Source organism: Magnolia sinica, chromosome 10, assembly GCF_029962835.1.
Source record: "Magnolia sinica isolate HGM2019 chromosome 10, MsV1, whole genome shotgun sequence".
NCBI classification, from domain to species: Eukaryota; Viridiplantae; Streptophyta; class Magnoliopsida; order Magnoliales; family Magnoliaceae; genus Magnolia; species Magnolia sinica.
In genome coordinates this window covers 23,596,854-23,623,753 of record NC_080582.1, presented here as the reverse complement: position 1 = coordinate 23,623,753, position 26,900 = coordinate 23,596,854, and the positions used below count along the sequence as shown (strand labels likewise).

Here is a 26,900-nt window from a genome sequence, read left to right as displayed (position 1 = left end):
AGTTTGCATCCTAACATGCTCATCTTCTTGAGAAGATCAAGAGCATATTTTCGTTATGACAAGACTACCCCAGATGTGGATCAACCAACCTTAATTCCTAGGAAGTAGCGAAGAGGACCAAGATCCTTGATCTCAAACTTGGTCTTCAAAAATTCTTTGACATCCCCCACATCCCCCATTCCAATCGAATCACTGCTGGACAGTAAAATGTCATCCACATACACAATGAGAACCATGATGCCTGTCGATCGATGACATATAAAGAGGAATGGTCATCATGACTATGAATAAAGCCAAATTTTATAAGAGCCTGATTAAATTTTACAAACCATGCACACGGGGATGGTTTGTTTACAAACCATGCACACGAGGACGGTTTGAGTCCATAAAGAGCATTCTTCAATCGACATACAAGTGTAAGATTGTGAGAAGCAACAAAACTAGGGGGTTGATGCATGTAGACTTCCTCTGCGAGATCCCTATGAAGAAATGCATTCTTAACATCGAGTTGAAACAAGGGCCATGATCAATTGACGGTCAAGGAGATCATAACACGAAAGGAATTAAGCTTAGCTGCCGGAGAGAATGTCTCGAAGTAATCCACGCCATGAGTCTGCGTGTAGCCCTTAACAACAAGCCAGGCTTTATAATGATCAATGGAGCCATTTGGAAGGAACTTGATCGTGTAAGCCCATCGACATCCAACATGTTCGTGCCCCGGAGGAAGAGAAACTAGCTCCCAAGTATGAATCTTCTCAAGAGCAGACATTTTTTCCATCATCGCCTTTGTCCAGTCAGGACTTTGAAGAGCATGCGAGAAAGATTGAGGAATAGGCTGTGACGAAATGGAAGCTGCGAACGACTGAAAGGATGATGAAAGATGAACATATGAAACGAAATTGCTAATGGGGTGCCGAGTACAACATCGTGACCCTTTTGCGCAAGGCAATGAGGAGATCTAGGCTCAAGGTAGGAGAATCACTTGAGCCAACATCCAAAGTAAGTGGAAGGGTGGACGATTGAGTGTGCGAAGATTTATCTTAACGATGATGCACTTGCAGAGGCTTAGGGTCACTCAAATCACCTATAGGATGTGGAACGGTGGGGAGATGTCTCCCCGTAATCACTAGTGGTAAGAGGATGAGGATAATTGCTATGTTCCACTTGACTCGCAAGGGGATCACAGAGGGATCGACCTTGTGTTGAGAAAAATGAAACATCCTCAAAGAACATCAACAGAGACATATTTCTTATGAGTCGAGGGGTCATAACACTTATATCCTTTCTGACAAAGAGTGTACCCTAAGATGGTACATGTAGTTGCCCTAAGGCTAAGTTTATCATTACTACCATCCAAAATTTGAACGAAGCATGTGTAACAAAAAACTTTAGGAGGTAGAGGAAATGGATTGTTATGAGAATACAACATAGTAAATGAAGATTTATAAGACAAGATACGTAAGGGTATACAATTAATAAGGAAAGTGGCAGTTAGAAGAGCATCACCCAAAAAATATTTAGGTAGATGCATACCAAGGAGAAGAGTATGAGCAACTTCAAGAAGATGAAAATTCTTTCATTCTGTGATACTATTTTGTTGAGGTGTGAACATACGATGTCTGAGAGAAAATATCATGCTCTTGCAAGAAGGACACAAAAGCAGTGGACATGTATTCCCCCCCCCCCCCCTCTTCAATTATCAGAATGGAGGGTTTTGATTGAGCTTTGAAATTGAGTGCACACTTCATGATAAAACACATTAAACATATCAGACACTTAACTCTTAGGTTTTAAAAGATAAACCCAAGTCATGCGTTAATAATCATCAATAAAGATGGCAAAATAATTAAATCCAAAAGTGGAAGTAACTAGGGCTGGTCCCTAGACATCCGAGTGTACCAGTTCAAAAGGGTGTGGTTTCCACTCAGGAGAGCTATGAGAAAACATAGTGCGATGATGTTTAGACAATTCACAAATATCACAACATAAAGGTTTAGTGACAAAGGAGGGAAACAAAAGTCTCAATCTAGCTAATGATGGATGGCTTAAGTGATAGTGCCATCGTGTTATGGACTCTCGATCTAGAGAAAGGGTAGTAGAAGCGATAATAGGTGTATCATTGAGAAGATAAACGCCTCCTCACTCATGCCCCCACCAATCATTCTCTTCGTCTGTAGATCCTGAAAAAGACAATGAGAATGGAAGAAGGTAATGGAACAATTCAATGATTTACTAAGAGAGCTAACATACAATAAGTTTAATGGAAAATGAGGCACATGCAAGACTGGGGATAATGGCAAGGAAGGATAGAGATGGAACCAATTCCGCAAATGGGAGTTTGGGTTCCATCTGCAATAGTGACATACTGAGAGTTGTGAGAAGGAAATAAGAGGAAAAAAAGTTGTGACTCACTAGTCATATGAGAGTATGCTCCAGAGTTTATGGCTCAAGAGGTAGGAGAGGAAGATGCAAGAAGAGCGGTACTTGACTGAGTTGAAGCTGCATGAGAAGGCTCAGCAACATCACGAACATGAAGCCGCATTAGTGCATCATATGTAGCTCGAGAAATGATAAGAAACTCCCCTGAGGAAGGCTACTTAAATGCAAGGGTGGAAGGTTGTCCCTCAGGAGCAGTTATGACAATAACAGAAGTGGCGGTACACATTGGACGACGTTGGAGCTGCCAACAATAGTCAATACTGTGATTGGTTCCACTGTGATGCGAATAAATGCAGGAACCATCACCTCCTCATCCATGTCCATCACGACCACGAAGATTATGACCGCCTCGACTGTGATCTCCCTTGCGACCTCAACCACGACCACTATAACCAAAAGTGCGCTCCGAACTCAAAGATGGTGACCGAAGGCCAGGAAGAAGATAAGATTGATCACCAACAAGGTGCACCGAACGCTCTGGTGGCACAAATGAATGTGAAGGAAGAGCGGAGATAGTAGCGCGCTGGTACATGGCATAGACTGTCGTCAACGGGAGAAGAGGATCCTTCACAACAACTAGACTTCGAACACTGAGGTAATTAGAGTTCAACCCGACTAGGAACTGCATGATGCGAGTGTCATCCCGCTGCTTACGTGCATGTTCATGACTGCATTTACATTTGGAAGGAAGAGGTTGATATAGTTCCAGCTCATCCCACATGCCTCGAAGTGTCGAATAGTAATCTTTTAATGATTTTGAGTCTTGTTGGAATCGACCAATTTCTTGAATAAGTTGGAATACCTGTGAAAATTTTTGAGACTCGAAGAACATTTCATGAAGTGTATCCCAAATGTCTTTAGTTGTGTATAAAAACTTCACTGAGTGACTAACTGAAGAATCCATACTATTCAGCAACCATGCAATAACTTTATTGTTCTTATTTGTTCAATACTTGTAGGTGGCATCTGTAGAGCTTGGAGGATCATCCAAAATATGCGACAGTTTCTCACGGGCTCCCAAGAACACTTTTACAGATTGCGGCCATTGAAGATAGTTGTCACCATTCAACTTAATGGAAGTGATATGTAGGGGGTTGGATTCAGGAGAGCCCATGCCAAGAGACGAGTGCTCATTGTCATCCACAGGCGGGCTCCAATTTAAAAAAAAAAAACTCTTTAACTAACTCCGTCTCACTCAATCCTTTAAGGAAATGGAAAACAAACCCCAAACAAAAAACAATCCTCTAAACCAACACACAATGCAGTCAGATTTGACTCAAACAAGCCAAAAACGGCATGGCCGCATGTCTATTTGGGGGTAAAACCCACTCAAACATCAATCCTAACTAAAAACTCCATGATTAGCTTGGGAGGAAAATTTCAATCCATCTTGAGAAAACAAACTGGAGAAAAACTTACCGATTTGAGATAAATCAAAGAAAATCTGATTGGGGGCCCGGTTTTTTAATCTCTCTATTTTGGCCAAAACACCAAAAAAAAGGTCTCAAAAATTTTAAAAAAATAATGACAAATCCTCTAAAATCAAGATCTATCAAACCCCTAAACTTTCAGCTCAAATGTGGTCTCACACTCTAGCGTACATGACTAGTATTTACAATGGAAATGAAATATTAGTTTCATTAGTGGAAAATATTCCAACTACCATTGGTTCCCACGCTGCTAGCCTCCACCATGGGTGAAATTTCGAGTATGCGATTTGGGTCACTAGCAATTCATACCCATGAAACGCTAGAGCCCATCTCGGTCATTGATCTTTAGCATGCAGTGTTGGTTAATTGACCCAAACACTTCTAACAACGAACGAGATTAGAAAATGATATGATTATTATATTTCTACATGGACAAAAAAAAGCCTCAAAATAATGAAAATGGCGTTAGGAAATGTGAGCAAAATTGGGGCATTTGAAAACAAAACTTTCAATGAGAGAGAGGTTGGTGGAATTTGTAAACCAAGTGCGAAGTGCGCCAAAGGTTCCCGAGCAGCACTATAACCCATTGAGAGTTTGAGACCTGAATGATCTTTGGCAGTAGAAACCCCTTTCCTAGCCACTATGCCAATTGGAAAGTTTTGGTCGGAAATGCTTTTTCAATTTATAAAAAGTAGTAGTTTGAAAACAACTTTGAAGGTAGGTCCATATTTTGATAGATAATCCCAAAACTGTGTTTGGTTTTGAAAATTCCTATCAATTTCCAAATGTACCTGTAACATTAAGTAGCATTTTGTATCTCATTTGCAATTTGGCAACTACAAGTGCCTTAAAAAAATGTTTGCAAGTTTTTAATGTTCATATTTTGATTGTAAAAACAACTTGTTTTCATTGTTTGTAGACCATAGGTGATAGTTGAGAAGGAATGGAGACTAGGCACATTTGAAGGCTTGATGCGCCAACCCAAGGTTAGTTGTCACGCCCCAAACCCGGAAATCGGATTCACAAAATTCCCGATTGCCGAATCCGGTGCCGACAGCCTCTGTAGTACCCCATTCTTGGCTCCCAGCGTCCATACGCCAGATTCCGATCCTGGGATCCTACAAGGAGGAATTTTTTTTTTTTTGTACATTTAACTCGTAATAAGCACAACCACAAGATTACCCAATTCAGAAAAGCAACACCAACATCACATATCCACTAATATAATCAGTTGAGTACAATGCTATAAGGAAATACATAAATCGAAAATCAAGTTCCAGAAGACCGCTGCACGCTCCAAGCTTGATAATGCTGCAACCTAACATCTCCTGCATGCATTTATCGTGCATAAGCTTATAGAAAGCTTAGAGGGTGGTGTAAGTGTGTGCACAAGATAAGTGCCAAGTATTCAATATAATGCCATCATCATACAAGACCGGAAATACTGGTGATCCATAAATCGTACAATATCAAAATAAACAGATATATGAATAAGATCATGAATTATCAGAGTAAGCAGAAATACTGACAAGAGCAAGAATTATCAGAGTAAACAGAAATACTGACAAAGTCATAAATCACACGATAACAGAGTAAGCGGAAATATTGGTAAGTGCATAAATCATACAATATTAAAATACACAATACAAATCAGTATGCAAATGAAGAGTCGTAAAGAGCCAAATATCAGATGCAGAGGATACAATGCAATATACATTCCTGATAAGTAAATGAATAACGTCAACCATACCATATGCTGCGGATGTAATACAATATGCAGTGCAAAGGGAATGACCATGCTGGAGTGTGAAGTCGGTATGGTAGTACGTAGTATCACAGGCTATGGGGTCCATCACAATGGACTTCTATCCAAACTAGTCCCATACCTAATTTGGATGGTCAGACCCAATGTGGTAAACTCCTGATCTCAGGTTAGTCGCGCGCCCCAACCGAAATCCTAGCCATTGCGAAGGTACACGTAACAAATAGTTGCGCACCACCAGCCCGAGTGGATAGTGAATGATGAATGAATGAATGAGTATGCAACTCCTACTCACTAAGTCCACATATCAGTACGGTTCATCTCTGGGATCATCACCGGGGTTTAGTACACTCCAAATGGCACTGCCGCTCTCCTAGCCGCACAGTCCAAGTGAGCGTAAGAAACCTCACTATCCGCCTGGCCAATAGTCTGCCAATACCTATCCGGCACGTCGATAGCGGACCCATTCACGAGCTGGTCAAACTCAGCCTAGTGTTGCCCCCTACCCTCGGGTGGGTAAGGCTACACCCCCTCCCAACCGACCACGACACAGTGGGAGACGCGGCCTCCTGGTATTCGGCACTCGGGCGCTCGTGTATCCACTCGGTCTTGACGTTGGGGCGTCTCCTGGCCACGGAGGTTTAGGGATTTTCACCCAGGGACATCTATGGCGCCCGTATGCTAGAACCAAACATTTCCGGTGTCCTATTTGGCCATCCACGATATGCCTGTGGAGGCTACGGCCCTGATGTCGCTAGGGCATACAGTAATCATAATGCGAGATGCATGAGTCATACAATCTAGTCATGCATCAATCCTGTGCATACCGTGTGCTCATGTGAGATAATCTCCGTCTATCAAGGAGTCTCATAACAATATACTTAATGACATATGCAATGATCAACCACATCTCATAACAAACATGCAGATGATGCGTGTGACATGTATCATGATGTTATGCTGTACATACTCATAATCGGTATCAATAATCGGCATCGACAATCGACCTCGACAATGTGGACATTTAACCAACATTGCCCCCGAAGAATGATCCTCATAGATCCTTCATATAGTGAGCCTATGACCTCACACAAGGGCTAAATATACAATACCATGGGCCTCGACTACGAGTCATATATACACCATATAGGTCCCGACCATCGACCTCGATAATTAAAATTGACACTCGGACTCAACAATCGGAGTCGGCCTTGACAATCGGAGTCGGTCTCGATACTTGGCCTCGACAATCGGGATCGATCAATAATCAGAATTGACAAATCGGTCACGACAATCGGATCGATCGATAATCAGAATTGGCAAATCGGTCATGACAATCGAATCGATCGATAATCAGAAATGACAAATCGGTGACGACAATCGGGATCGATTGATAATCAGAGTCGGCAAATCGGTCACGACAATCGGGATCGATCGATAATCAGAGTCGGCAAATCGGTCACGACAATCGAGATCGATCGATAATCAGAGTCGGCAAATCGGTCACGACAATCGGGATCGATCGATAATCAGAGTCGGCAAATCGGTCACGACAATCGGGATCAGTCGATAATCAGAGTCGGCAAATCGGTCACGACAATCGGGATCAGTCGATAATCAGAGTCGGTAAATCGGTGACGACAATCGGGATCGATTGATAATCAGACTCGGCAAATCAGTCACGATAATCGGGATCGATCGATAATCAGAGTCGGCAAATCGGTCACGACGATCGGATCAGCAATTGGTCACGACAATCAGGGTCGATCAATAGTCGGAATCGGCAAATCGGTCATGTCAATCGAAATCAACAATCGGTCATGATAAACGACATCGATCGGTAATCTGCCTCGATACTCAGAATCAACAATCGGTCATGATAATCGAAATCGATCGATAATCAGAATCAACAAATCGGTCATGATAATCGAAATCGATCGATAATCAGAATCGACAAATCGGTCATGATAATCGACCTCAATCGCAAGGCGGGGCCCATATGTAGACGACCAATGATGGACCAAGCAATATCAATGGGGTTCATTTGTTGGGTTAACCCACTAGAGAATGATGAGGATGGGCCTTATCAGGTCTAAGGAAAAGTCACAATGTAGTAACCATCACTACCCAACAATGTTGACATTTAACGATCATTACTCCCAAGGAATGATCCACATAAAGCCAAATATATAGTGGGCCCATAGCTTCACACAAAGGCCTAGTATACATTGTAAAGGGCCATAATACATTGCATGGGCCTTACCACCTGGCCATATATACACCATAATTGGCTACGACTCGTGGAACTCAATATATAGCAATGGGCGCACTAATGGGTCTCACACACATCAAGTGGGTTACATCAATGGGCCGCATTAATGGGCGTCATACACATCAAGTAGGTTACATCAATGGGCCGCACAAATGCACAATGGGTAGGCCCTGCACATGCAACAGATGGGCCCCACCAGATGGTTATTGTGGATATAGAAGGCATACATCTAGTGGGTCACACATCCCACAGACATCGTGAATAAAACATACATTGAGGCTGGCCCTATATGACCTGGACAGTTAGGATGGAACATATGAGGTGGGCTCTGCTCACGGGTTCCAAATACATTACAATGAGCCTCAACTCACGAGCCCCAAATACACTACAATGGGCTTTACCAAATGGGCCGAAAATATATCACAATGGGCCTCAACCCATGGGCCCTATTACATCACAATGGGCCACATCATATGGGCCTCAAATACATAACGGGTGGGCCCTGCACCTGGGCCTCAAAAGACGCAACAGGTTGGCCTCGCTCACAGATACACCACGATGAATCTCATGTATGTCAAAGTGGGCCTCTCGATTAGGCCACAAAATACATCGAAGTGGGCACGACGGATGGGCCACAAAGTACATCAAGGTGGGCCTCACAGATGGCCACAAAATTTATCAAGGTGTGGTTTGCCGTTTGGACCGTGTGTTTGGATGGTGTGGATAAGATACATACAGCATGGTGGAGTCCACACGTGTGTGGGTCCCACGGCTGCAACGGGGCAGGAATAAAACACATCTATCTGGTGTGGCCCACGGACCATGGTGACGTCATTACATCAGAGGTATGTCAGTCAATCCCTCTGGTGGGTCCCATGTGCATGCCCACCAAATACAAGATATATGTATATATCATATATTTATATATAACATATATAATATTATTTAAATTTTATAAGTTCCAGCGTCCAGGTGTGGTGGGCGGACGGCTGGGATGTACAGTACATCCTCCCAGCCACATACAGGCATACATCTGTGGGCTCCACCTCCACACGTGCAGCACGTGTGGAGTGGGTCTCACGGCAGCCCAAAGATGGACGGACATTTGGATGGCAAATACATCATTGTGTGCACCACCGTCCAGCATCTGGACGTTGGATACAATGCATATATTGTGTGGACCACATGGGTGCTGACGTCAATACAGCAGCTATATATAGCTGCGTGCGGTACACTATCCAATCCATTTCCATGCAAGTGGGTCCCATGTGGGGCCCACCATAACATTTATCTTCCATCCAAACTGTTAATAAGGTCACAAAGACCAGAATAAAGGGGGAAAAACAAATTTCATAACGGTCCAATACGTCTTAGATAACCCAAAAAAAGATTTCAATGGCACCCATCCAATCCCACTGTTTCTTATGACGTGGGCCACCCGAGCTCCATATATTGCTGATTTTTTGTGGGGACCCACTGCCCTAAGGGGTCTACCCAATGCACGGTGTGGATGTTCTACCACATCATGGTGGAGTGTACGGAAGGGACCCACGTTCCTGGCCCTCTGGACGTCGCAACAGCGCAGGACGTTGCTGTGCAATGTGCACAGCAGCAGCGCCTGCTGCTTTGATGTTTTTTTTTTTTTTTTTTGAAAAACACCGTATTCTCGCGGTTTTTCTTAGGTAGGGCCCATCTCCGGAAAATCCAACCCATCCATTGGACTCTCTACCTTGAGACCGTCTAAAAGAGTCCAATATCCAATATGTTTTAGTGTACCAAAATATCAGGGTGAGTTTTAACGGTGAAAAACACCATTTGCTACGCTATGACCTGCAAGAACCTTGGATTGGCTCCATTTTTTTCGGGTCAACGCTTAAAATGGGGTAGGAAAGGGGATGGACCGCTTGGATTAAAAATATATATCAAGGTGGGGCCTGCATAAGCAACCCACCCAAAACCCCCTTTTCTTTTCTTTTTCTTTTTTTTTATGGACGCTTGTACACTCACTGTCAGCTCTTCCTTCACTGACGTCCAGCGTCCCTAGACGCTCGACGGTTTTGGATACAACATACAAATTAAGGTGGGCCCCACCTTCAGACATGCTGTTTAGGTGGGTCACCATAGGCATGGAGGGTGTGGATAAAACATGCACCAAGGTGGGGTTCATCAGGGCGGCCACACAACCATATCATCGCTAAAAAAAATGGAGAGAGAGAGAGAAAAAGAAGCACCCACCTTACTCTTCTTCTTCCCATATACTCCAATGCCTCTAGGAAGCTCTATCAATGGTGAAGGTGACGATCTAGAAGTTGGATTGGTGGGGATATAAGGTGGGAGATGGTTGGACGTCCATGGTTTTTGCCAAGGAGAATGAGGAAGAACGAGTGAGGGAGAGAGATAGGAGAGAGAGGGGTGAAGGTTTCTAGGCAATTAATGATTTTTGACTTTTGGGGAAAAGGAGAAGGGATGGTTGCTTGTAAGGGGTTATGGCTAGGGTAGGGTAGGGTGATGTCACCCTTAGGGTGACATCATAGTAATTATTTTTTTATAGGGAAGTACAACAATAAGGGTAGGTGGGTCCCACGATCAAGTGATCAATGACCTAGATAATGCACGGGCCGGATCTCATAATCTGAGCGTCGCATTGACGCACAAGACGCGTCGTCGGAACCGCGACGACGGCGCGGTCGCAATGACATAGGTCTCGGTTTGAGTCGGCTCGGGTTTACAGGATGTGACTCAAGAGCGTGCGCCAATGCTATCTACCCGTCGCGGGTCGTCGGAATTCGATTGGGAGGACCGCGGAAGTTTATGGAATGATACGGGCTAGGATACGGGTCTTACATTAGTTTTCATGGCTGCATTCTGATATCGAACTATTTGTAGGTATAAAAAACAAAACCAAAAGGAAAAAAAAAAACTTTCTGCATCTCCCTGACCAAATCCACCCACATTGGGATTACACATTAATGGTTGATCAAGCTTGATAGATCCACCCTCTGAAACAATTAGTTCTGGTCCTGGAGGTATAATATCAACCATTTGGTGTCCATCCAATGCTTCAACTGTGGTTATTTCATGCCCCCCTTTTTCTTTACGTACTATTCATGCCCCCCTTCTTCTTTAAGGTGAGTGGAGTTGGAGTTGGAGTTAGACATGCTTTTGATCCCTGCCTGGGGTCAGCATTCTTCTTCTTCTTCTTCTTCTACTTCTTCTTCTTCTTCTTCTTCTTCTTCTTCTTCTTTCTTTTTATTTTATTTTTTTTAATTTTTTTTTTTTTGAGGTGAGTGGAGTTGGAGTTAGACATGCTTTTGATCCCTGCCTGGTGTCAGCATATGAGCTTTTATCTCAACCGTCCATCCTCTAATTGAAATTAGAGCACAATATTGTTGGTCTATCCTCGGATTTGTAATGCGAAGCTAGATCAAATAATTTACTAATCAGGCCCAAGAGTTAGATTTGGGCCATGCCCACTATTAACTGGACCTGAATTTAGGGTCTTGGCTGACCTAAATCTATTATAAGTAGGCGTGGGCCTGGTCTAGAGTGGGCGTCAATTGAAAATGGTTTTCAAAATTTGGCCTGGACCCACACATCTGCCAATTAGGGATGAAATTCAGGACTGGCCCCCACCCACGGCCCTAAAAATTAAGGCCTGAAGTCCGCTTATGATCAGTCAGACTTGGAACCTTTGACTGGTCAGCGTTAATAGTCTACTATTGATGAAATCATGACTAAATCTTGTGTGGTACATGCAGAAGAAACCACAGAACAAAAACGAAGACCATGCTGACAAAATAAAGGTTGTGCATAAGGGAACTATTGAGTATGAGAAGGGGAAGCAGTTAAGTGAATTGTTCATGGAGTTCTGTCAGCATCTACAGGGCCTCCACAAAAGACTCACACTGGAAGAGAGAAAGATCTTGCAATCAGCCTAGAGATCAGTGGGAGTGGTGAAAGAAGTCCTGAGATCTTATTTTTGTATGTGCAACCAATTCTGACTACAGGTAGTTCTCAATTCTTATTCATAGTGTTTTTTGCATATGATTTTATTGTTACATTTGAATTGCCTGACCATCTTCATTCGAGAATTCACTTAAGGTTGCCTTTGGATGAACAAGTGAATTCAATTGCGATCGCTTGGTTTAGTAAGAGGTAGTAACCAAAATTAGTGATATCCCCGAGTATTCATTACAAATTTATTAGTAGCTCTCAAATTGCAGTTAGGCCTGCAACTTGAGTTTGGGTTAACCTGAACCTGATTGATGCAATTCGAGTTTGGGACGGGTCGTGTTGTGTTGTCAAGGTTCTTGGTTGGGTTAGGGTTGGAAATCTCCAACCTGATTCAAATTCAGGTTGGGTTTGATTGAGCAAATTCGGTTCAGGTTTGGTCATTTGGGTCAGGTTGGTTTGAAACCGATTGGTTTGGGTCAGGTCTTAGTTGCATGATCCTTCTCATTAGGTGCCACTCACTCCCGCTTCAAATCCCCATTCTGGACTCTCGTTGTTGTTCTTGCTTTCCACCTATTTTATTGGTTTACATTTTGAAAGAGACGCTTCCCCACTCCTGCATTTGAATTCGTTGTTGCTTCGCCTCACGCTTCGTGCAGCTATAGGTCAAGTATGGAGGACTTTGGGTTGCGGATGCTTGGTTGGAATTTCGGTCGGGTTGGGTTGCGGGTTCGGTCCTCTTGAGGTTGGGATTGGCTTGGCTTGGCTTGGCTTCTAGGTCACCTAACCTGCCTGAGTTGCACCCCTAATTGTAGTAGCATTACTTTCGTCTCCAACTTGAAGCCTAGTTCTGTGTGAGAAGTCATTACTTTTCGGTAATTTCCACTTCATGAGAGCAGTTATTGCAATCCAATTCAATGGTGGATATCCACACACCTTACGTGCTAATGTGACTCATGTGTGAGATTCAATCTGTCCATCCAATGGACCTCATTGTGTAGATGATGGGGACATCACGTGCACACGCACGCCCCCCCTACGCACGTATGCAAGGAGGAGGAGGGCCCCACCATTGATCTGGATCGATAACGACGTCCATGGAGGGCCTCCTAGTTAGAGGGCTGCGTTTTGGTTAATTGGAGTGGACCCGATAGTTATATGAATCCCACCATGGGTTCTCATGATCGTTGCCTACTATTCTAATTAATTTAGTACTTTGGGTTTTGCTTATTATTGTTATTAGGAGTATCATGGACGGTTTAGATTACTTTGATTATTACTTCGTTTCCAAGTAATAGGTTGCGCACATGGCGCGAGTTTTGGGATATAGGGTTTTATTATAAATAGGCACCCTTTGTAGTCTTTTTAAATCAATGAAGATTAATAAAATTGCTGCGTTTTTCTTCTCCTCTAAATTTCTGGGTTCCGGAGATTCAATTGGGTGCGAATCTCTCCCTTCCTCGAAGGGCTGACTACCGTGGTGCGAAGCCACACCTATTCCGATTTGCCTCCACCTTCTTCCATCCATATTTCTCCTCCTACAAGCATTCCATGTGCAAATCCATTAATATTTGCTGGCGTTTTTCTTTCTACAGTAGATTTTCAGAATCTGGCCCTGCAGGAGGGCTGAAACTTCGGTAGAGCACCATGCACAAACCATACGTCGGATCGAGTTGAGATTTGAGAGTTTTGGAGTCCATCCCTGTACGACTAGGGCCAAGGTGGCCTTTTTCTAAATAGTGGGCCCCACACATGTGCGGTCGGGATCACACGCACGTGCTTCTGGGCCGTTGCTGCTGTCCACACATGCGGTACTTCTTTGGTTCGTCTTTCTCCTCTCTTTTACTCCTCTTTCACCCAAATCCCTAAACCTAACCCTAAATTACTCAAATCTCCAATTTTATGCCATTTCTTCAACCTTAGGGTTCCCCGAATTGAAATTTTTGAATCCATTGGATTGAGAGAATTATTTCTGTGCATGTGTGGATGAATTTACCTTCCTTTGATTCTCATTTGGTCTATAATTTTGATTGATCCGGCCCTAGCATGTGTAGGCCTGGATCTGCATAAGATTCCCCTTGTTTTTTGAGTGCTCGAACTTTTGTGTGGGATGTGAAATTTTTATGTGATTGTTTCTAAATTAGTATGATCTAAAGCTTGAAATCTTGCATATCATATTTAATTTTCATGTCCCGCATCAGTAGATGCTCTTGCCCCAGAGTTAGGCTGGTCTGCTCATGAAGTGCTACACAAATATGAGATCTCTAGATCGTTTTATAGAAAAGGATTTCTGTGGTTCTAGCCTCTTCAAATGACAAATCTATCTTAAAAGTCATACACGTGCTATAATATAACGCTCGGCCTGTGAGTTTCTGTAGTATGCTCATGATTTAAGTTTGTACAAGTGGAAACCATGGTTTAGTGATCCATGCTGTTGATATGATGGTGCCAACATGGATGATCACCCAGACACTAAAATCATAAGGTCCTAGTGATTGAATCTTTGGCCTTTTCTTTTGTTTGTTTTGAACCATTGTTGTATTTTTTCACTAACCGATTTGTCAGCCACCTATTGAAGGGTTAGGATTATGGTAGTAAAAATTGGTTACATAACGGCCATTATGTAATGGGAATGGTGGGAGCCATTATGCGATATGGGGCTGTAATGGCCATTCTGAAGGCCCAATAACTCCATTACAAGACCATGAAGGGCTCATATGGGGTCGATGCATTTTCTTTCTTTAAAAATGTTGACTGTTACAGGGCCATAATGGCCATTACGTTAGGTACCGTTACGACCATAAGGCTGGCTGTTATGTCCTCCATTACTGTTATTGAATGCCTTGGTTAGGATTTTTCCATCAATGAGATTTCCATCCACTGTGGGGCCAATTGCATCAAAGTCTTGGATTGCTGAAAACTCGCTGTAATGCTGACACAGGGAGCATGATATATTACCTCCTAAAATAATGTCTCATAATACATTCATACTTCACAAATGCATCGATCGTTAATGGTGTAGCTATGAGCGACATTATTGTAAAACTCGCTAAGTTGACATGAAACTTGGCTGAGTCAACTCGAACTAGAGAGATTTTGAGTCAAATCGTTGGGAAAGTTAGAATTATATTGGACTCAATTGGGACTCGAGAAGATTTGTTGAGTTGACTCAACCACTTCGTTAAATCAACATCACTCGTGGTGACTCAAATTGAGTCACTTAGTGAGTCTGTGTAATAAAATGTGAAGACGCGAGGGATGGAATCAAACCCTCAACCTTACGTAAAGGAAGAGACGCACTTAATCAGTGCATCTTCAAGCAAGCAATTTTTCTATTTTATATTATTAGTAGAAATTCTAATCTATGTTAAACATATGTTACTATTACTAATATTTGTAGATCATAATTATTAAATATTGACTCGAGTCAAGTTTTTTGGGTTTTGAACTATGATGTAAAGAGCATACATTTCATCAAACTGTAAATGAGACAATTGAAGTGGATCAAACTCATACCGACATCATCATGTTGATGAACCAGAGTTGGACGCAAGGAAAATGTTTGTTGTGCCTTGAAAAGCCAATTTGATCATCTTATCCATTGAATTGATGATCTTGATCATAGATCATGGTGACCATGGTTCCTATGTGGACATGGTATTAATTTCATAGCTAATGTGTGGGTACATCTTAATCATGTGTATATGGATGGGTTAATGGAGCGGGTTTCTTCTATTATACTTTACAACTTCAGTTTGGGCACGACGACCATTGGTCAAGGGAGAGATGTGTTCTGTAACTACCTAGCAGGTTTTAGGACGAACCTATGGTTGTTTTATGTGGTCATCCTGTGTGAGGTAACCAATGTCAATCGGGATGGAAGGTCTCTACCATTTGGTTTAACGACGAGTTGGTGCCGTTGTCCAATCCCACTTGGGAGTGTTAGTATTCTTGGATATGGGATCTTGTTATTAGACCTGTTGGATAGTTGCATTGGAGGATCACTTCAAGTCTCTGGATTGGGAGACCCATTATGCTTGGTCTAGATTGACTCATGTATGTACTAGCTTTGGCTAATCCTTAGACGTAAGGACGTATTTGGAGTTCAAGTTCCTGATGTAATGTACTTTGGCCCACCTTTGGGAGTCAATTGTAGTGGCTCATATGTGGGTGTTGTTGGGTTCATGCATTAGGATACGGTTAATGACCATATTATCCAATAAGGGATCCATTGTACCTAGGAACATTCTTATGACTAAGATTTGGTAGATCGGACCATCCATTGAGTGGTTTTTCATTGGTGCCAGCACTCAAAAAGGTTTTAAATGGTTTTTAAAATGTTTTTAACCGTTGATAATTTGTTTTAACTACTAAAAAGCTTAATCGCACTTTATGGTAATTCCTACAGTTGAGATCTTATGGTCCACCACTTGGTTTGCATGGGTATTAGATCAAGGGTGGATGACGATGATAAGTGGAGGGATTGGGTCAATTTAGGTACATTGTTAGGCAAGATTATAAACTTTATATGCAATAGGGCATAGGGCATTCCAAAGTCTACATGGTGGTGGAGCACCGTACTGGTGTCTCTACCTGTAAGTCAAATTCCTTCTTATAAACAGCTTCTATGCTAGAGGGGATTGGAGAGAGAGCTCTTGATGTTCCAACCTCATGGTATAGAGCATTGAGAGTGAAAAGTGAGAAAGAGAAAGTGAAGAGAGAGAATCAATGTTCTCTCTACTTTTGATTCCATCCACACATCCATGCGCAGGGTCCATTTTGGACAGCTCTCGTGTGCTGCCCTAGCCCTGCTCTAGGGAGTGGGGTGTTGGCTCTTCTTCTCTCTTATCTAGGATAGATCTGGGTGAAAGCCTTCTTGATTAAAGGATCGACTGCAACAATTTACACAAAAGTGACTGGTGGCAATCTACAACCAAATTGTAGCCTTTATTTTTGTTTTTTCTTCATAGAAACTAGATGATTTCTAGTTGGGGATTCGTAGAATTAGGATTAATTAAAATCTGGAAAATTTGAAAATTATTTAAATTATGCTACGTTTCGAAAACTGTAACAGAAAACACTATTAACATTTTATATCAATGAGCCGGGGGCAGTTTGCAAAATTAAGGCTCTTGAGTCATGGATACTCTGCAGCTTAACTGACTGAGATAGTTAACAGGAGTCTTGGATACGTTTTTTAGAGGGATTTTATACTGTTGATGCATGAAAAAGTGAATAATTTCATGGTGCACTCGTTTTGTGCCAAGCAATTTTCATGGTTTAGCAATTCGGGCTGCGGGTCTTGTGGGACCTGCAGCAAATGGATGATGACCTCCAATCCTTGGCCATTTTCCTAGAACCTTTGATTAGGGAGATTTTTGGGGAATCTCATTTTGACACCATTCCCATTTAGATTCGCAAGGATCCTATAATTCCTCTTCTTTATATCTACCGTCCCAGTAAGACACATAATCTGTTTGTCCATCAGCATTGCATGTGGGTGAATGGTCCAATTATCCAATTTCCCATCTGGTGTGCCTCACTGTCCATTGGTCACATTGCAAAATTCATACTAGTTGTATGATCCTAACCTCGGTGGTATCATGCAACAAATAATTATAACCAACCAGGTCTCTTTTCTTTCAACCATCATTTGTAGTGCAATGGGTCAGATTGAAAGGGTGATCCAATCAGTCAATCCACAATGGATTCTGTTCTCTCATGGATGCTGGAGATTGGGTGGACCCAGTTTTGGATGCCTTGGTGGAACATCTACCTTTCTCCTGTAAGGCTAAAAGTGACACTCGCAGAGAATGCTAAGCCCTACTACATGCATGGTCAACCCATGATCAATGTTTCAATGACATTGGCTGATATATCCACTGATGTTATCAATATCAGGTGTGATTCAAAACTCAGGTATATTCACAGAAGTCCCCCAAGTTGGTCAATGTATTGCATGCATCACATGCTTTCTCACACATATTGCATGTAACATATGTATTGTTCATCTCACCTTTATAAAAGTCCAAACTGATACACACTTATATTGTGGGAAATTGAAGAAAAATGTCAGATTTTTTGGTGGAAATTGTTTCTGGGCATGTCTTGAGAACTCCACTCAGGTGAGTTGTTTTTCATCATAACATGATTTTGGTGGAGAAATTGTGATCCAAGAGCAGAATCTGGTCAGAACCCAATAGGTGATTTTTTATTTTATTTTAGTTGTTTAAATTCATTTTTTGAATATATATTAAGAAAAAAAGAAGTGTAAATCCATATATATGCATGAGTTTCATGCATTGACATGGATTTGAAGCAAGAAATTTCAATTTTGAATAAGGAAAATGGAGGAATTGGGGAAATCTGAATTTCCTCGCTTTTCATTCTTTAAATTATAATATTGGTGTAGAAAAGATATATGTTGATGAGTCATATACAGATTCATTACCAAGGTATTCCATAATGGTAATGGCGGCCTTAACGGCTACTACCATTACCTTTACGATACGGCTTGTAACGGGCCATTACAGTTTTTTTTTTTTTTTTTTTTTTTTAAAGAAAAAATCCAAAAAACCTATACCGGTTCCGTAATGGACCATTATGGGGCCGTTACGGCCTTTATGGAAGGCGTAACAGGTTGTTACGGGTCTTTTTTTTTTTTCCGAAATGGTTGTTATGGCCGTTACAACCCCATAACATGTAACGGTTGCCGCTGTTGCCTTTACGTAATGGCCTTTACGACATTGTAACGGCCGTTTAGGCATATCATGTTCACTACTCCCTTTTTTGGAAAAAAATAATAATTTATCTTTCAATTAAAATGTATTTAAAATATTTTTATACTTAAATAGATATATGAAGTGAATAAATTATTAAGAAAAGTCTAGGGAGAGGTAGTAAGAAAAGACTTGATGGCTGGCCAATGGTTTTGCCAAGGACATGGTCCTTGATAGAGTGGAATGAACAAGTTTTTTGCAACCGCAATTAGTTGGGATAAGGCTTAGACGATGATGATCACAATGATGCAGTCATATCATTTTCTTAAATAATTGAATATTTTTATTTGTTAAAAAATAGTGCACATATTTATTAATTAAAAATATTTTTGAAAAAAATTGAGAATATTAATAATTCTCATTAATACGATAAATATGTAATGGGGAGACCATTACATATTTGTGTTATTAAAAATATTAATTATTTTGATGTAATTGCATCACTTATGGCAGATAACGCTGAGTTTTGTCCCTTAAAAAAATGGAAAACTACTACACCTTAGTTTATTTTTCTTTATGTTTTAAGTGTGTAATCAATGTCTTTTAACATCTCTCAAGTTGCATTGAAAAATTCCACAATTTTCTTAACATTTCCCCTATCCTTCCCCTCTGACTACACTTCGTTATGCGATACATGGTGCGATATTGATACATAGCACTTTGGCTCACAGATTGGTCTACCTGAACAAAACAATGCTACTGCTGAGGATATTTTCATCAAGACGAGATTGAGCCATCGATCATGTGGACCAGACGATTCATCCGGTGCGCTAGTAGCTCTTTACAACTGCCCATGTCTGGGCTTTAGCTTCCCACATACCACGAGAATGACTTTGTTTACAGAGTTTTCACATGAGTGTTGCTTCTGGGAGACTGAAAAAAATGCACCTAAATATCTTTAGACTACCACTAGAATGAATTCTCAGCTATTTTGGGGAAGTGAAACTGAAGATGTTATGTGCAAACCCTTTGTAGATGGGCCAGAGCTATATGGCTATTTTTGTTAATTACAAGGCTTTGACATCAGGAGATGCAGCTGTAATTATTGTCTGTACACATGAAGATATGGACTGTTTAAGACATTGAATTTCCATGCTCATGTATTTATTCTTTTAAATCTTCCATTCCTTTCAAGAAATCTGTTGTGGAGGAATGCAGAGGTTACTTGAGGTCACATGCCAGTGCAGTGCACATGTGCAAGATCTTAGCTGTTCATCAGGTGGTCCGTGATGTGTATATACCAGGCTAAAAAATGTTAGGCTGGCCCACTCATCATGCATTTCTCTCTGTTTTCTATCATAAGTATCTCTGTGATGGAAGCATAGGAGTGACATGTGCATGTGAGCCTATTATAAGTGGGAAATTTCAAGATGATTGTTGCACAGGTGCCCATGGAGTACGTTTGAGATCCCAAATGATTGTGGACCCCATCACAAATGGCCTGAAAATCAGGCTGCTTCAGTAATCAGGTCTGTTTTTAGTGTTGAACATGGATGGTGTGCCATTTTTCTCACGGCATTTCTCACACAGGCGCATGCCCAATTGATGAGCAACCGGCCTGAATTTTGGGTTAGCCTGCTAGCCGAGCTGGGCCAAGCTCAATTCGGCTCATGTACAGCTCTAATTTTACCCTTGCAAATGGGATGTGTGCAGCCTTTAATGGCATTTTTGTCATTTCACTATTAAAATATATTCTTCGAGTCTAGTCGAGTTGAGTTGAAATGCACCATGGTTGAACTCGGCTCGAACTCAACTCGAGCTTTAGAAAATAAGCTCGACTTGCCCCAAGTCGACCTTTCAAGCCGAGTCAATCCGAGCTGGCTCGGGCCGAATTGATCGAGCTTTTCGAGCTAGCTTGACTCGTGAACTGCCCTAGTTAGAGATCTGGGCCATTCGTCAGGTTGGGGATAGTGAACATATACTAAAAAGCATGGTAGTACGATGATCAAGTGTGGCACACGTGCATTGTCCCATGCATGCAGAGTGTATCATACTTGAAGAATGGCTTGGATCAAAGCATGTGCTCTGTGGGGCCCACCATGATGTATGTGTTTTAAGTATTCCGTCCATCCATATTCCAGATCATTTTAGGGAATGGGCCCAAAAATGAGGCAGATCCAAATCTGTGGACCACACAATAGGAAACAGTGGTGATTGAATGCCCACCATTAAAAACTTCTTGGGGGCTACAAAAGTTTTTATTAACATGTATTTTCCCTTCCTCCAGGTCCGTGTGAACTGATCAACAGGTTGGATTGATAAAAATATGGGCTATAGGAAGTCTTTAATGGTTGACATTCAATCACCACTGTTTTCCTGTGGTGTGGTCTGCCCGAGATTTGGATCTGACACATTTTTGGGCTCATGTTCTAAAATTATCTAGAAAAATAGATGAACCGCATGGATAAAACACATACACGTGCATTTCTCACAAACACCATTGTAAGCCCCATGTGTTTACCCCATCGGATCAACACATAAGTAGTAATGGGTGATTTTCTCTCAAAATTTAAAAAAACAAGTGTGCTTACTGCAGGTAGTGCAACTGGAAAACGAATACACTACATATCAAAAAGTGGACAGAGCACTGTTTTGTAGATGATTCTACTTTCTGAAAAGATGCGGGGAAAATAACAACGATTTTCATTTCTGCTTTGTTATAATGCTATGGCGTTCTGACAAGATCGTACGTGGTATATTAGTTTTCTTGTTTGGGATTTCCGTTATTTGTCTGATCACAACTATAACATAATGCTCCTGTAAACTCTAGAAATCTTGACAGTGATAGGATACAAAAACATGGGATGATAGTGTTGATGCAAAAATCTGAGTAGCATTCTTTGGACCTTCGTGTACCTGCACGAGAGATAGACAAAGGATACCCTTGCTAGTGCACGGGACCTCCGATGCCTAAGTTAGATAAGGAATCTGGGTCTGGTTGACTGAGGAGTTTTGGATTAGAAATAGTATGTACTTTTCACCATTAGAGATGCTCCTATTTATAGTTGAGGAGAGACGGTGATGTGGAGGAGATCTCCCTATTTAGTAGGGACGTACTGTAGAGGGATTCGAATCCCGAGTACGTCGTAGATATTCTCTAAGATCTCAGAGAGATCTGTGTTGCGATAGTCTCCCGAGATCTTCAGTTAGGATGTCAGGTAAGGTCAGTTGGAGTAAGGTCGAAACCTTTGAGGACGATATTGTGCCGACTTGGTTGCTTTGCGAAGGGTGGGCGTTGCTTAGTCGACCTTAGGCTCCCCGACTCACCCTTGATGGTGGTCGTGGAGCCGAGTTCGAGCTGGTTCTTTGGTCGGAACTTGGAAGTGGTCTTAAACCGAGTCAACTGTTTGATTGGATTTGCTTAGCCCCTCCGACCTGACCTTTTATTGGTTGACCCATTTTTCTCATAATTGGTGGTAAACATTATCTCATTCTTTTAAAAAAAAATAATAATAATAATAGAGAAGTAGATAAAGAAGAGAGATTGAGAGGGAAAATGAGTTTTCATTGCAAACATTTAACTAATATATTTTCTTACAAGAACATAAAGAAAAGAAAATAAAAAACCACACAAAACCTAGAGTCTTCATTCCCCACCTCACTCCCTCTCTCTCTCTACTCTACTCGCCTTTTTCTTTTGGGCTACAGCATGGTGGTGGTCTCGGACTAGGCAATGGTCTCGGACTAGGCGGCGGACGGGGTGGCGGACGGGGTGGTCGTTGTGCTTGGGCTGGTCGCCCAAGCAGTAGGAGCATGATCAGGACAAATTTCATCAAAGCAAGCACGGTCGATGCTTTAGTCATTTTCCTTGAGAGATATGAGTGAGTAAGTCACAATGTAAGCGCGAGTCATTTATAGACGTAGGCGTATGATCTTGACCGTCCACGTCAAGATAGACGCCTTGTCACTGATCCTTGCATTTAATATTAACGGTCAGGATCTTTTACACGGAAAGGATGGATTGGAACACCCAATCGGTCTAATTTTTGGATGATAGCCCCCATGGAAGTGTTCCGCACTTAATGGACAGCCCAGATGGATGACTGGACACTGAAAATCGTGGTGGTTTCCTTGACAGCTTTTAGCAGTCGGAAAAGTCGTCGGTGACAAAACCATATATTACCCTTACCCTTAGGGTCCACCTTGATGATGTTATGTAAATTTATGCGGTCCATTATTTTTCCAGCCCATTTTAGAATATGGTATAAAAAATTAGGTAAAAATTACGTAGATTCGAATCTTAGGTGAACCACACCATTAGGAAACCATCAGGATTGGACGCTTACAGTTAAAATCTTCGTACCCACTGTTTATTTTTTTGTTTGTTAGCTTGTTAGTACACTCCATTGTCAGTTCACAGTTAGCCACCCCCACCAGGGAATCATTACCAAGACGTCATTGTTGAAACGAGGTATCCTTCACTCAGTCTTCCTTAAGGCCCACTGTAATGCAGACAGTAATATTTATTTGCCATCCAACCTGTTGATAAGGTCCACCGGACTGTAATGCAAACAATAATATTAATTTTCCATCTATACCCTTCACAGATTTCTTTTTAGGCCCAATAGGTTTTTAATAGTCATTCACCATTGTTTTCAGTGGTGGGTCCACTTGAGATTTGGATTTTCTTAAGTTATGCTGGCAGGTCCTATAATGAGCTGAAAAATGAATGGACGGCATGGATATAAGAAAAAATGATCAAGGTATGCCCCCGACACGGTAAGAGTACCACCCGCTAAAACGTTAGTTGGTTAAGAGAAATTTACTACTGTGGGCACTACCTTTTATCTGGTGGTTTTTACGAAGCACTACAAACTTAACGTACGCACTTGGACCTCCTCGTACGGTCACCGAAGTTGAGGACGAAAATACCCCTGCCTTCCTCTGGCTGGCGTGCAGAGACGAGCGCTGACGGACGGTCCGGCGATGGGAACTCAGGTGGGGCCCACTGTGTTGTTTGTGAGAAATCCTCTCCGTCTGAGTTCTTTCATAGAGTCACAAGGATCTGGTTAAAGGGGTAAAATAAATTTCATAATGATCCAAAACTTCTGTAACCCCTAAAAGGGTTTCAATGGTAGACGTTCAATTCCCCACTGCCTTTTACAGTGTGGTCCACTTGATAGTTAGATCTATCTTATTTTTCGTCTCAAGCCTTAATATGAGCTCGCCAAATAGATGGACGGGTTGGATATAACCCGGACCTCATGATGGGACCCACAAAAGCAACATAGAAAAAAATCTACACACTGCCGTGGGTGTACCGCATTGCTGCGGAACTGGCGGTAGTGCTGCAGCCGTCTGGAAAATTATTATTTTTATATATACAGGGAGAAATTTTTCTCCCTTACATTTTTCTATAATACATAATTATGTAAATATGTATATATAAGTATATAAAAATATTTTTCTATATTTTAATTCATTTCTTTGTCTATTTATTTAACAAGCATATCTCCTAAACTAGAATGATTTACTTAACTTACCACATATGATTTTGGAGTAGGAGAAGCTAATTTAGCCAACCAAGCTAGTTATTTTCCAAGATTCCATCGGGTTGATGGTCGAAAATCCATTTCATTCAGTTCGTGGTCAATTTCAATCACTTCGCGGTCAAAGTGGAAATTCAGCAGGGCAAACATGAAGTTGAGCGAGGCAAACATAGGTCTACATTTAAAAGGACATGTATCAGCAATCCCATGGATCTTAAAACAATCCACTAACATCACCATTATTACCTTAAAATTGATCCCATCCCTTGGTTGGACGAATTGGAAGGTAAAATCCCGGGATATGCCGGGCGTGCCAAACAGACTCAGTGAACTTGTCCTGGGATTTAGCAATCCCATGGATCTTTTTCCAATCCACTAACATCACCATCATTACCTTAAAATCCATCCCATCCCTCCTAATCCCATGGGATTCACCCGGCCAAACAGGCCCTTACTGGAACAGAGTGAAGAAAGGGGGTGAAAACTGCAACAGTGAAAGCAACCCAGTGGAAAGGGGTGAAAGAAACGAGGTGAAAACTGCAATAGTGAAAGCAACGCAGTGGAAATGGGTGAAAAAAATAGGACTGAAATCAGCAGGGCAAACATGAAATTCAGCGGGGGAAACTAGAAAATCAACAGGGTAAACTAGGAAATCAGCGGGGCAAACATGAAATTGAGCGGCGGAAACTAAAAAATCAGCGGGGCAAACTAAAAAATCAGTGGGGGCAAACTAGGAAATCAGCGAGGCAAACATGAAATTGAGCGGGGGAAATTAGAAAATCAGCGGGACAAACATGAAATTGAGCGAGGAAAACTAGAAAATCAGCAGGACAAACTAGAAAATCAGTGAGGCAAACTAGGAAATCAGCAGGGAAAACATAAAATTGAGCGGGACAAACTAGAAAATCAGCGTGGCAAACTAGGAAATCAGTGGGGCAAACATGAAATTGAGCGGGGCAAACATGAAATTCAGCAGGCAAACTAGACAATCAGCGGGGCAAACTTAACAGATAATTTCATGGCTTAAGCCGATAAATCTAAACGTAGCCAATGTTCAAATGGACCACACCAAATGAAATTTTGAATTAAGCTTCTAATGTTGATCATTTCTTAGGGGCCATAGAAGTTTTGGATCAAGCTTATAATTGTGTTTTCTATTAATCCATGTCTGTATGATCTTATGAATAGGTTTGATAACAAACAAACATCACTGTTGGGCCCACTATGTTTTCAACGGTGAAAATTATTATGCCCACTGTTTTATGTGGTATGATCCACTTGATCTTTTGATATGCTTCAATTTGGGGCTAAACCGCTAAAATTAGATGGAGAAACGGATGGACGGCGTGGATATACTACATACATTCAAGGTAGGCCCAACTGAGTTTACTTAGTACAATGGGAGCATACTAACTAACTCAGTACGCAATCCGACTACGCTTGCTACGCCTCACAATGATGTTTTATTTGTAATACATCATGTTCAGTACCCATCCATTTTCAACGGAGGGATATTGAACATGTTTGCCCCACTGATTTTTCTAGTTTCCCCCGCTCAATTTCATGTTTGCTCCGCTGATTTCCTAGTTTGCCCCACTGATTTTCATTACAGGAAACAGTGTTGAATGAGCGTCAACCATTAGAAATCCTCCCCATCTAAGTTGGGGCCTACTGTGATGTTTGTGAGAAATCCTCCCTGTCTAAGTTCATTCATAGGGTCACAAAGACCTGGATGAAGAGGAAAAACAAATTTCATAATAATCTAAAACTTCAGTCACCCCTAAAAGGGTTTCAATAGTAGACGTTCAATTCCCCACTGCATTTTACAGTGTGGTCCATTTGATAGTTTGATTTGTCTTATTTTTTGTCTCAAGCCTTAATATGAGCTCGCCAAATAGATGGACGGGTTGGGTCGGGCAACCTGAGACCTCAACCTAAGTTTTATCGGGTTAGTGTTTGTATAGCCCAAGCTTGAGATCAGACCCAATATATCCTGCTCGAGCCCAACCTAATGTCGGGTTGGTCATGCGTCGATCGGGTTGAACCCGCCAAACTTTCAGTCGTACATGAAATTGAGCGGGGCAAACTAAAAATTTAATGGGGCAAACATGAAATTGAGCGGGACAAACATGAAAATCAACGGGGTAAACATGAAATTGAGCAGGGCAAACTAGAAAATCAGCAGGGCAAACTAGGAAATCAGCGGGGGAAACTAGAAAATTAGCGAGGCAAACTAGGAAATCAGCGGAGGAAACATAAAAATCTGCGGGGCAAATATGAAATTGAGCGGGGGAAACTAGAAAATCAGTGGGGCAAACTAGAAAATCAATGAGGTAAACTAAAAAATCAGCGATACAAACTAGAAAATCAACAGGGCAAACTAGGAAATCAGCGGGGCAAACATGAAATTCAGCGGGGTAAACTAGACAATCAGCAGGGCAAACTTAACAGATAATTTTATGACTTGAGCCGATAAATCTAAAGGTATCCAATGTTTAAATGGACCACACCAAATGAAATTTTGAATTGAACTTCTAATGTTGATAATTTCTTAGGGGCTACAGAAGTTTTAGATCAAGCTTATAATTGTTTTTTCTATTAATTCATGTCTGTATAATCTTATGAATAGGTTTTATAACAAACAAACATCACTGTTGAGCCCACTATGGTTTCAACAGTGGAAATCATTATGCCCACTGTTTCCCATGGTATGATGCACTTGATCTTTTGATATGCTTTAATTTGGGGCTAAACCGCTAAAATTAGATGAAAAAATGG

General features: G+C 41.6%; 1 protein-coding gene across 1 annotated transcript in view; it reads left to right on the top strand.

Annotated features, from left to right (window-relative positions):
* LOC131258192 (uncharacterized) overlaps positions 1 to 19,786 on the top strand; it is a 41,656-nt gene extending 21,870 nt beyond the window's left edge. Inside the window, exons 5-7 of the mRNA XM_058259311.1 lie at positions 4,789 to 4,855; positions 11,662 to 11,910; positions 19,305 to 19,786. Coding sequence (XP_058115294.1) covers positions 4,789 to 4,795 — 7 coding nt within the window. The 3' untranslated portion in view covers positions 4,796 to 4,855; positions 11,662 to 11,910; positions 19,305 to 19,786. The remainder of the gene's footprint in view (positions 1 to 4,788; positions 4,856 to 11,661; positions 11,911 to 19,304) is intronic.
* Positions 19,787 to 26,900: the final 7,114 nt, after the last annotated feature.